The sequence below is a fragment of the Alnus glutinosa genome, chromosome 3 (genome assembly GCF_958979055.1).
Source record: "Alnus glutinosa chromosome 3, dhAlnGlut1.1, whole genome shotgun sequence".
NCBI lineage: Eukaryota > Viridiplantae > Streptophyta > Magnoliopsida > Fagales > Betulaceae > Alnus > Alnus glutinosa.
Genome location: NC_084888.1, coordinates 32,729,264 through 32,741,949, shown reverse-complemented (window position 1 = coordinate 32,741,949; position 12,686 = coordinate 32,729,264). Strand labels below are relative to the sequence as shown.

Genomic DNA, 12,686 nt, shown 5'->3' with positions numbered 1-12,686 from the left:
TATACAGTATAGGTTATCTAATTCCTTTGGATCAGATGGTTTTTTTTTTTTTTTTTTTTGACCTTTTTACATAATTGTAAAGATAGAATTTTCGATGCTAACACCAAAAAAATGAATTAGACTCTTTACTAAGTTTTTGAAATAGATATAGAATAGTACAACTTAAAAATAAAATGGAACGATGAAGGTAAGGCTGTAAATAAATATATAGAACCGCTCACGAACAAGGTTGGATAAGCTTGGATCGGGATCGATTCATTTATTAAACGAACAAAAATTTATGCTCATTTTATAAACAAGCCAAACTCGTATAACTTCATTTTTATTATTTTTTATAATATATTTTTTAATTTGTAATGAGAATATGCTAAGTATTTTAAAAATATCAAAAAGAATTATCTTTGTAATGTCATAGATATAGTTTGAATCTTTGTAATTGTTAGTCTTGATATATATATGTATATTTGTACGTATATGAGTAGGCTTATGGCCTTAGGTATGTATATATGTGTGTATATGTATGTGTGTATGTAATGAATGTATACACATACTATAAAATAAGAGCAACCATCATTTTATCCCACAAAGTTGATGTGGCGTGATCACCCATAACATGTAAGTAATGCTATATACGCCATTTTATCTTTCAAAGTTGATGTTGCTTTTAAAATTATCATTCGATCATTTGATAATTTTAAAAGCAACAACAACTTTATGGAATAAAATCTTGTATGTAGTATTACTCTATTACATGTGGTATATGGAAATAAGTTTTTTTGTTGGGGTAGCATGCCACATCAACTTTAGAGATAAAAGAATGGTAGATATAATTACTCATAAGATAAACATATAAACTCAAAATTAGATTGTTTAAGATTGAGTTAATTTATCTAATTACTTAAATAAAAATTTTTAACAATAATTATGTAACTAACAATTACTGTGAATTTTAAAAAATAAATAAGCAAATAAACAATCGTGCAGCAACTGTCGACGCTCGTGGCCACATGCAAGGAGCAGTAGCCCTATGAGGCTGCTGCATGTGCATGGCGGTGGCCTCTTTTGAGGCCACCACAGTGATCTAGCTGTGGCGGTGGTGACCACCACGCGTGGTTTAGAGAAAGGGCAACGGTAACAGTACAAGGCAACATAAATATTTTTGTCGAGCCAGTGTGTTTGGGCCCGGGTAGCGTTTTTAAGTTGCCAACGCCCAATCCAAAATTCTAAAAGTATATATAAAAGAATGGGCTAACGCATTTGGCTAGCCCAAACCAAGCGGACCCATTAGGGTCAACCAAGGCCTGCTGAAAGGCCCAACCCACTTGATCCGATAAAAAAAAAAAACAAAAAGGAGAATGCTAAAGAACGGCCTATGGGATTTGGGTCCTGATCAGTAATCCCTTCCGCCTCCCCCCCCCCCCCCCCTTTCCCCTTCTGTGCCTGTCAGTACGGTTTTGACAAAAGTCTGAAATTTATGGCTTCTTGAAGAAGCCAAGGCATACTGAATTCCTATTTTACCCCCTCCACTCCCCCCTTTCAGTCCTTTCCCCCATTGTACGGTACAACAACCTAAAAATTTCAAATGAAACAAAGTTAAAACTTCATTTTTTTCAAACATGAAGAACATCCACCAACTGCTCTACGTATCTCTTTTCTGAATCTCTCACAGAACATTATGCAGGTGCTAATTTCCACTTTTACCCCTCATTTCCTTCTCCGTTCTTGCAATCCAGTTAGCTTGCACAATGCTTAGACCCTCATGCCCCTAAAATTTATGCAACCCAAAGTGAATAGACTAAGCAAATCAATCCTCCGTCAAAGCGCTTCTCCCTAAACCTCTCACACCACTGCATCCATTTACCTCCATCAATATGCAGGTAAGTCCATCAACTACCCAACGTCTCTAGCGCCCACGGCTCAACCACTCTGTGATTCGCATTTAGTCACCGTACGATACGCTCTAGCCGTTTTTCCCATTGCCGATTGTTTCAATCGACTCCCTCATCAGACCGTGCGAATCATCCCTGGTATTCTGATTTTCGCAATCTTCCATCATCTGCCTATAAATGGATATAAGGTCTTCCACAAGGTAGCAACAGCGGGCATTGGTGCATAGGGGGTCGAAGAGATTTCGATTTGCACGGGAAACCAGGTGCTTTGCCTCCGGCGATGCATGCCCGGCTCAACAGTCGACGACTTTTGCAACCACAGGGTCCAGCTACCAGATCACGTTCTCAGGTGTGTTGCTAAATTATTCTTCCCAGTTCTTCTCTATTTGTGTGGTAATGGAATTGCTTCTATTTGTGTCTTTCTCCTGTCCATGTTCTTACTTGCTCTTAATGATAGCTTTTAATCAGTATGCATGAGTAATATATGAGCTCATTTGGTTTCCAAATCCTAATAGAATTTACTGTACGAATTTATAGTATATGGGTTTTTAATCTGTCTTGAGGGGTCTACTTCTTTGTGTTTCTTCCAATGGATGTGTTTGGTTGCTTGGAAAGGTTGATTTAGAAAACGGGGAATTGTCTAGATGGTCTAATACTTAAGGTGCCTTTTTTTAATAAGGTGGAATGTATGAATTTGAACTTTCTTCATTCTAGCTTAGAAAATTGGAGTTTCGTTTAGATTTATGTTATAATGGCCTGAATCCCATTAGTACTAGTGCTGATTCCTTTAGGCCTCGTTGTTGTAATCAAGACATTTACAGGCCCAGCCATTAGTTTTGGATGAAATATGTGATAGCTAGGTGTCAAGAGACATTGCTAACAGTTAAGACCATAAAACGATATAGAGCAGCCCCCATCTGCCTGTGTGAATGCTACCTTTGCTTTGTAACTAGAGTAGTAATGATAGTTATGAACTGATACTTTTTAAGATTTAAAATAGGTAGTCTTAATACCATGTTGTTCTTTCTGAAACTCTATAATATATGGAAATCCTTGGTAGGTATCACATTTAGTGCATTTGATCAAAAAGAAAACGAATCCTTTTTTTTTTCCCTTTAATGATGAGAAGTTTCCCTTGAAGCTGCCCCAAATACTCAGCATTAGTCACTTATAGAATGCATTACTTTGTAACTTGTAAGCATACTAGTTAAGACTGCCGCAATTAACTTAATTTGCAAGGAATGCTAAGTATAGGCTAAAAGCTGAGAATAACACTGTATTCTTTTTGGATAATTAAGGTTGTCATGCATAATGGGCGGAATTTTCCCCAGTTACCTAGGTAGGTAGGATCATTTTTTAAAAAAAAAATGTCCAAAATGGGTTGATAGCGGGTAAAGAGTATGCGGTTGTAGATACTACCCGCCCACCACCGAGCATGACTAGTCATGGATTTTGTATTTTGAAAGAACATTTCTGAATAAGTAATTAGTTTGTCAAGACCACTATTATGTTACTTGACTTCAGTTCATATTTTTTATCTGCAGTTGATTTGTGGCTTTCCTTTTGGTGCAAAGGCTGATTTTTTTTTTTAACATAAATTGGAGTCCATATATATATATATATATATAAGGCTTTTGGTGTAAAGGCTAGTTTTTTTGTACATAAATTGGAGTTCAGAGATTTTTTTTTTTTTTTTTTTTTTTTCAGATTCCTTTTCATTTTTCACCAGTTTTAGCAACCAAAAGGTGTGCAATACTCCATTTATTACAATTCACTAAGAATATAACTTTGTGAAATTTTATAAAAGCCATTTCTAACCCAATCCTCATTAAGTTTAGAAGTTTTTGTCTTTAATTTATGACATGACACTGATCAAGTAGTGAGGTGTTAATGCATCTTTCAAGATTTACTTCCAGGATTGGAGGTTAATTGATATTGAAAAAATGCCATCTGAAGGCTACTACCAAAACAAAGTATGTTGTAGATTTGTGGAGTGATGTCAATAGTTTATTTCATCGTAATTGTTGCTGCACTAGGTATATGCAGACCTTGTCGACTTGAATCTCAATTTCCATGTTATCATTATATCTTGGTGTTATGATTTCAGTAGTCATGGGTAATTTTGAGTTATGCTTGAAACTTTTCTGTTCTCAAACCATGTGATACTAAAAGCAAAATGATAACGAACAATGCAGCACTTAACATCTTTCAATTATTTTGACCAAACCCAAACTCCCGCCGTAGTTTATTGTAATGTTTCTTGCATTTTTTTCCAATCATTGTATCAACTTTGTCATTTTGACCCAACTCTAAATCCCGCCGCAGTTTGTCGTAATGTTCCTTGCATTTTTCTTTAATGAATGCATCAACTCTGTCATTATCAGCAATCATTTTCTCCTCCATTCCTCTCAGATATTTCGCTAAACCCTTATTGTAAAGTGACATTTCCTTATCAGCCCATACAAAAAACTCTCAATCACCGGCATTCTGCATGAAAAGAACAAAAATGTCAGAAACTACTAACGACGGAGTATAACACGAAGGTAATTTCTCAAAATAACCTTGTAGTTAATACATCAGTACCACTTTCTACCGGAATTGGTTGAGGTCCAGGAGTACCTTACTCATGAAAAAACTCCACATTTACATAACGAATGACCGCTTGATAAGTCGCTAGTTGTAGACATATTTACGCGTGCCTTCCTGAACCCCTTTCTGCTAGCAGAAATTCCTCTGCAACATTACTAGAGTAAATGAAAGCATTCATTTAGTTATGCAAAAGAAACATACAACATTAAAACAACAATCGGCCTCTATAAAGAAAAGCAATTCAATACCTCAAACACCGAATCACAACTTACCATAATCTTTCTCAAATCAAGTCCATTAGCCTTAGCTACTAAAGCCACATAACACAAGGATAACAAGACCAATTTACAATCTTCCCTAATAAACCCAATAATCATTCGGCCATTATAATAATTCTAACCTCTTAACACAAATATCACTTCTCTATACAAAAATCAATGAACCTAAACTCAAAACCTTCACAAAACTAAATCAAAGGAGCCCATAATTAAATCGCAAGCTTAAGATACTAAAAACAAAAACATCCACAATCAATTGTTCACTCAAAAACCTAAGAGAACCTCAATCCTATAAAACTCATTCTAAATTATTACAAAACACGTCCAAAACAAAACCCCAATTCAGTAACTCAACCCAAAACTCAAACAATATAGTTTCACAAGTATCCTCCATCATCACTAATATAGTTTCTACATTTAGTTATGCAATGACAACATGCTTAAGCATATTTTTTGACAACTTCTATAAACTCAAAGAATTTCCTTCTTTCCAAATCTAATTGGACATCAATGTGAACAAAGTCTGCAGGGGAGTGCAGACCCTTTACTCTCTTCACCTTGCAAGAACTACTCAACCATGTTGATTTTGCCAACATGAAAGTTCCCCTTTATTCAACCATGTTGATTTTTCATTAATTTAAAACTGCCTTAATCCCAAACCATTTCATTCAACCATTATAGAATAGCTAAGGTGCTAGTTGGTGATAGATTTTGGGTTTTGGTTTTGCCTGATTTGATTTAGTGTTGCAGTCTTATTTTTCCATCTCTTAAAACACAATGAGTTCAATCATCTCCCATTTCCTTCTCTCTCTCTCTCTCTCTCTCTCTCTCTCTCTCTATGTCTCATAACCAACAAAAAAAAAAAATCTATTTTTTTGATAAGTAGTAAAAAAAAAGAGAAAAAGTTCTTCTATACTTTTCATTCTCCTATTAATGTATCTCCGCAAAACAACTGCCATTAGTTGTCACGACCTAATGATGTGCTAACTACATATGCATAATGCTACTAAAAGACTAGTCTTAATTAGGGTTCCCTGCAGTTGCTTTATAGCCCAAAAATTGACCCAATACACACCTGATGTGGGACTTATACACCTATCCAATGCTTTCATAGTTCAACTTGTGATATTTTCAAATTCATGAGTTTCACCAAGGATTTGACAGAAACCAGGTTTTAAGTAGCATAAGATACGACAAAAAATAAATAAATAAATAAAATAGCATGGACCCATCTTGTCAATCTTTAAGACAAAGGATACTCTAGTTTCAATATCTACCCAAGGTTATTACTGCGACCATAATATGGCCTTCTTGAATGTATTTTTTTTTTTTAATAAGTTTTCAATAGAACAATTCAAAAGATCATATGAAAGTTCAACATAATCCTAATGAAGTTCACAAAAGTTTTGATAACATAACAAAATTTTATGATCAGACTTCAAAAGAATTGATAATAACATATTTTTTTGTAATGCATTAAGTCTTCAACATTTGAAATGGAATGTTGGAAAGAAAATTAGATCATCATAAGCAGTGATGCAACTATAAAATGTTTTTAGGTTCATCGGTGTTATAAGCATGCACACAAGGAAAATGCACTTCTAGATACATGCAATAAGCTGAGCTCCTGAAGTTTCTAACCAATCAACCCCCTACAGCAACACTAATAGAGAAGACAATGGATTGAATGAATTTCCTTGCAACATTTGACAACTACTGAAAACTATTCATTTGTTTATGCTTTTGCTGCTATACTAACTAAAAATCAAAGTATTTTAATCCACATAGTAAGTAAAAAAAGCAGTTTGTAAAAAGGGTAATCCCATAGCCATCATCCAACAGATTGCGGAAACAACCCAAATCCAAGTCGTAGTCAAAACTCACTTACGCATTATCTCTCTCACTCGGTCTTGTTTGGTGAAGGGAGGAAATGAGGAGGGGATGGGTTACAAAAAAGAAAGGGACATAGGGGAGGGGAATCAAACTTGAGTTGAGGCGGCGAAGGAGGCGGTGAACTTGTTGGGCGGTGCTGTGCTACGCAGACGTTCTGTGAGAGATCCGGAAAAGAGATACGAGAGCTGTTTGTGGATTTTCTGATTTTTTATCAAAATGAAGCTTTAACTTTTGTTTGGTTTGAATTTTTCGTGTTCTTGTACCGTACAATGGGGAAAGGGTCGAAAGGGGGGAGTGGAGGGGGTAAAATAAGAATTCAGTATGCCTTGGCTTCTTCAATAAGCTAGACGCCTAGACAATTTCGGTCTTTTTTTCAAACCCGTAGTGACAGGCACAGGGTAAGGGTAAGGGTAAGGTGGGGAGCAAGGCCTTGAACCTGGTCTTGTGTTTCAGAGTCCATGGCCTTAACCAGTGGGTCATGGTATTGGTAATCTTTTTGAGTGTTTTTTCTTTCTAATATTTGTTTGTATATGGTAATAATATGTATTTGAGATTGTGATTTTGTAGACAATAAATACCATTTTAAATCAAATCAAATAACATAAATAATTTGAAAACGCATAAAATTTGATTTTTCAAATTGCAAGTTAGATAAAAACACAGAATTTTAAAAGCTAATTTGTGATTTTAAATGCCAGACTATGATTTTGTCAAACATTTAACTGCGTTTTTAAAAAATATTTTTTTTTTTAAATCGCAAACCCAAATAACCATAAATATGTTAGCATGAATTGTTTTTTCCACTGTCTTAAATTTAAATTTTTTACGTTATTATCCCACTTGAATCTTTTATTGAAACTTTTTGCATGATTATTCAATGTAATAACATGCATGAACATTAATGTTGGCATTTTAAAAAAAAAATGATTTTTTATTATGTTTAAATCCAAAAAATGTTCTAAAATATTTGTGTTTGAGAAATAATAAAATATGCCTATACTAGAGATGCATGTTATGTTATGATTTATATAATTCTATACGATAAATATGGTATAATCTTAATATAATTATTCATATTTTGCTTCATAATATTGAGGAATAAATTGGTATGCCTATGATTACATATGGTTTCTTTCTCTTACCCAAATCATTTGATTTGCTTAAAAAAAAGAAAAAGGGTACAAGAGTAACAATGATTAAATTTTGTTGTTTAATTTTGTCACCATCAAAATATTGACACGTAAGTTTATAAAAAAAAAAAATGAACAAAATATTTTTTCTAAAAATGACATGTGTCCCTTAACATGTAAATCTCGTATTGTTTTAGGGGACACATTTAGAAATTAGACGCTGATTTGCCGAAAAATTTTGTCCTAAAAAAATTTATAGAGAAAACTGTAAATTTCCAAATATTTTCTTTGTTTGAGCATTTTAAATTCAAAAATAAAAATAAAAAATAACAAACATAGTGGATTTTGTCATGGCACTCAACCTCCACCACGCAAAAACAATATAGATATCTGTTATCCACCGGATATTCCACGTACTCTAATGGATTGAGAGAGGACACCTGGCCCAATGACATAGCAAAACCAAGTGTCATTAGCCAATCGCAATCCAGATATGGATTCGCCTATATCCCACTTCCACAACTTGAAGTACCGCTTGCTCTTCATCAGCAGCCCATATCCAAGTCCCTCCCCCATCACACCCATCTTCAATTCCTGCGAGCATGGCTTCCAACACATTGATGAGCTATGGCATCGCCACCACAGCCTTCCCATCAGTCCTCTCCTCTTCGAAGTCCAAGTTCTCCGCCTCTCTCCCCCTTCCTAGCGTCGGTGCCAACGCCTCGTCCCGGTTCACCATGACGGCCGACTGGATGCCAGGCCAGCCCCGGCCTCCGTACCTCGACGGCTCAGCACCCGGGTAATTAATCGTAATGAACAGTAACAGCTTCGTTTGGTCCTCAGAAATTAATCATAATTACTTTCTTTCATGAGCTCATGAATCATTTTGTTATTGTTGTGTTTGTGTAATCATGAATCATGACGATGTGAAGTATGCGTTGCATGTGTTTGTTTTTATTTGGCAGTGACTTTGGTTTTGACCCACTTCGGCTTGGTGAAGTCCCAGAGAACCTTGAAAGATTTAAGGAATCTGAACTCATTCACTGCAGATGGGCTATGCTTGCCGTTGTAAGTGTCCGTTTTAAAAAAACTTGCAAAAACTATTTAAAACTATTTATTTATTTAAAAAAAATGCTATTTGCCTATTATTTGAAAATGTGAATTTTTTTTCTTCATATTTTTAAACCGTAACTTTTTTCAAACGCACTTTTTCTGATATTTTGATTAAAAATACACTTTTACCTAGCAAAATCACATAGCTAATTAAACACATCTTAAGAGTTTAGGATTGCGTGGAGAAATAAAAAATTTGTTTATAGAAAAAGCTTGAAATAACTTTTTAGAATAAAAAAAAAAAAAAAAAAAGCCTCATTTTCAAACGAATGCAGTTTTGAACATTTTTAAAATAAATAAATAAAATTTTTAATAAAATAATCCAATTTTGTTTTAAACTACTTTAAGCCCTAAAAAGCACTTTTTAAGCTCTCTCCTTTCAAAGACAGCCATTTGTTGATGTTCTTTTAAGCTAGCAACTTGTAAAAGCATAATTAGTATGTCTCCTAATTGAAGTTTGTGATATAGATGATCGAGTTTTGCTTTAGCTGATTTCCATTAATTTCCATATTTGTGCATGCAGCCAGGAATTTTAGTGCCGGAGGCCTTGGGGTTGGGGAATTGGGTGAAGGCTCAAGAGTGGGCAGCCGTTCCAGGAGGTCAAGCCACCTACTTGGGCAACCCAGTGCCATGGGGCTACCTCCCTACCATTTTGGTCATTGAATTCCTTGCCATCGCCTTTGTAGAGCACCAACGCAGCATGGAGAAAGATCCCGAGAAGAAGAAGTACCCTGGTGGTGCTTTTGACCCCTTGGGCTACTCCAAGGACCCCGTAAAGTTCAAGGAGTACAAGGTCAAAGAGATAAAAAATGGTTAGAACCTTAAACTTTTTTTTTTCTTTTTCTTCGGTTGAGCCATAGTCTAACCTAACTCCACTAAAGACATTAGTGAAACTCACGGCGGCTAATACTAGTCAGGCTTGTGTGGGGATTCCTGTTGCAAGATTCGAATCCACGCCTTAGTATATACCTAGCCATTTGGGAGTTTCCTTTGAGACCACTGAACCACCATCATTTATGGTTGCTTTTAGAGTAATTGATTTGTAATGTAAATCATCTGATTAATATGCTTTGGATTATTTGATTTTATTATGTAGGCCGGCTTGCATTGTTGGCTTTTGTGGGTTTCTGCGTTCAACAAACAGCTTATCCTGGCACAGGACCATTGGAGAACTTGGCTACTCACTTGGCTGACCCATGGCACAACAACATTGGGGATGTCATTATCCCTCCATCATTTTATCCATGAATCAAGGAATTTTGATCATACTTCCTCTGTAAAATTAGATGTAACAAATCTGTAATGAATCAGTACTTCGTATCTTTGGTCTGTGTAGTTGTGTTTTCAAGTGATTAATTTACTCTCACGACTTTCACTTTAGTACCTAAAAATATGGTGAAAAATATTTGTTTCATATCTAGGTAAAATACTTGTGCTATATCAAGATTTTTGGCATTAATAAATGCATAATTTATAGCATTAGTCATACTTTTTGCCTTGTGATAAAATGCAGGACTAATTAAATTTATGAATTGATTTGTGTCTTGTGAGCAAAGGAAAAATATCAAAAGCTTTTTGTGACATGGTCTATCAAGTATGATTTATTTCCCTTTCTTTATTTAAAAGAGTTCTTACTTTTCTTTATCTAAACATTTTAAAAATGATCTAAACTGATTTTTTAGTAACTTTTTATAAGTATGAGAGAAGGTGATTAACATTAATTAATCAACATAAAAGGACTATTAGATCTTCTATTGTCTAAGACTCTAAAAGAAACTCAAAACACTATTTTACTAAAAGAATTCGTTTGATGGTCACTTATTAAGTTTGTATATTTATATTTTATTTTCATAGTGTTTTTGTGTTAGAGTAGTTACATCCGGTTCAGCAAATTTATTTTCGATTTTAGCTAAAAAAATCACAATTTTTTTATTATAGCTATCAACTTTTTCAAAGCACCTCAATATTTTAACTATTTCATTTAAATATTATTATTATTTTTAATTATTTTTCTATTCATTCATCGAAAAAGACAATAAAAACAAGATTTAGTAGGTGAATAGTGCACACCTAATTAAATTCTCAATGTGCGGTCCAGAAGTTCATCTTGGATCCTTCGGTTGCCGAGGCGATCGGTGCTAAATTGGGTGCAGAACTTGGCCGCGCTTTGGGCCTCTACTCTATCTTCCTGGAGGGTGACGCGAGTGAGGTGGTTTCGGCTCTCAATCGGGAGGAGGAAGAGTTTAGTAAAATGGGAAGTATTATTGTAGAAACTAGGAAGATTCTTATGGAGTTCCCTGTGTGGAAAGTGGGTGCAGTTAGGAGATGCTGTAATAATGCAACTCACCAACTTGCTAAGTTTGCTGTCAGTCAGAATTTAAACCATATTTGGATGGACTTGTATCCGTCTTGTATTTCTGAGATTGTATTGGCCGATAGGCTTTTGTCTCCTTTTTAATGAGAATACAAGCACTTTTTAAAAAAAAAAAAACAAATATTTTATCATTTTAGACCTATTTTAATATTTTCACTAATCAAAATAATATTTGGGTTATTGAACTAGCCGGATGTGAGTGCTTTTAGAGCCCCGCCATTGCCCGAACACCCTACATCCCTGTATTTTAACATATTACGGTTATTACCCTGGTATTCTACCAAAAACAAAATTTACCATGAATTTCAAATCTATTGATCGTAATCCAATCACCCGTCCAAAGAAACTAGATTTAAGATATTGGGAAATGGTTTTCCATAAAAAATAATAATGATGAAGTTTTCCTCTTAATTGGGTTTTAAGATTTTATTCAATCTAATTTATTAAATTAACGTGTGTTTAAAAATATATAACTCAAAATATATGTAATTCTCATATATATTTTTAGCCGTGATTCTACTAAAAAAAAATGTAATTCAATGAATTCTTATTTTTCAGAATTAAAACTTCAATCCAGTCATAAATAAACGCAGAATTTTTGTAGCCAAACACACTGGTTTGGTGGAGACCAATACGGATAATTATAAAAAAAATTATCTCAAATGCTCCGTTTGTTTCAGCGTAAAATGATTTCGGCATTTTACAATGTTTGGGAGGGACAAAAATAATGGTCAATGAAAATTATTTTCGGTTTAACCGTAAAACCTTCTTTAATATTTGGAAAACGATTTACGGTTTTTAAAACCGTAAATCGTTTTCCGAAATTAAACTCTTCGTCCTTGCACGCACATTTGATATCCGATTGTCGGAATCCGACAATGATCAGTCGTCGGAATCCAGGCGGCACCGGAATCCGGCCACCAGAATATTGTTGGCGCCTGAATTTGGCAACATTCGGCCACCGTTGCTAGTGCCTGTCGACCAGATTCTGGCTGGAATCCGGCCATTGGTCCGGCCAGATCTGGATGGATCCAGCCAAACGTGCTCGCCGAAATCTGGCAACGGCGACCGGACGTTGTTAGATTCCGGCGATAATTGCATTTTCTCTTTTCATAATTTTTTCGTATGAACCAAACGCCGAAAAATATTTTCGAGAAAATTATTTTTTTTTTTAAATAATTTCGTCGAAAATATTTTACGACGGAAACCATTTTACTTCGAAACAAACGGAGCATAAATTACGTGCCGTTTTTAAAGTAACTCTTGAACTATTAAGTGTATTAATATGACTTCAAATGTTTTTAAGGGAGTAACTCAATCGTTGGAGATCACACCTCATGAAGCAGTAGTCACTAGTTTGAATTTTCCTCATCTCTTACGTGGACATTAAAATAAATAAAAAATGACTTCAAATTATCAA

At 34.8% G+C, this 12,686-nt stretch overlaps 1 protein-coding gene across 3 annotated transcripts; it reads left to right on the top strand.

Annotated features, from left to right (window-relative positions):
• Nucleotides 1–8,315: 8,315 nt before the first annotated feature.
• Nucleotides 8,316–11,310, top strand: LOC133864706 (chlorophyll a-b binding protein 6, chloroplastic). 3 transcript variants are annotated; one of them, XM_062301115.1, is made up of 5 exons: nucleotides 8,316–8,578; nucleotides 8,745–8,847; nucleotides 9,416–9,704; nucleotides 9,989–10,180; nucleotides 10,994–11,310. In XM_062301115.1, the coding sequence occupies exons 1-4, from the start codon at nucleotides 8,382–8,384 to the stop codon at nucleotides 10,138–10,140; spliced, it is 741 nt and encodes a 246-aa protein (XP_062157099.1). In that variant the 5' UTR covers nucleotides 8,316–8,381; the 3' UTR covers nucleotides 10,141–10,180; nucleotides 10,994–11,310. The 3 variants fall into 3 exon arrangements, with proteins under 3 accessions (XP_062157099.1, XP_062157098.1, XP_062157097.1); XM_062301114.1 differs by having other exon boundaries at nucleotides 10,991–11,310; XM_062301113.1 differs by lacking the exon at nucleotides 10,994–11,310 and having other exon boundaries at nucleotides 8,317–8,578; nucleotides 9,989–10,272.
• Nucleotides 11,311–12,686: the final 1,376 nt, after the last annotated feature.

Coding starts and splice junctions, on each gene's coding strand:
- LOC133864706 (XM_062301115.1), top strand. CDS start 8,382: ATGGCTTCCAACACATTGATGAGCTATGGCATCGCCACCACAGCCTTC. Junction 8,848..9,415: donor GATGGGCTATGCTTGCCGTT/GTAAGTGTCCGT, acceptor TTGTGCATGCAG/CCAGGAATTTTAGTGCCGGA. Junction 9,705..9,988: donor GGTCAAAGAGATAAAAAATG/GTTAGAACCTTA, acceptor TTTATTATGTAG/GCCGGCTTGCATTGTTGGCT.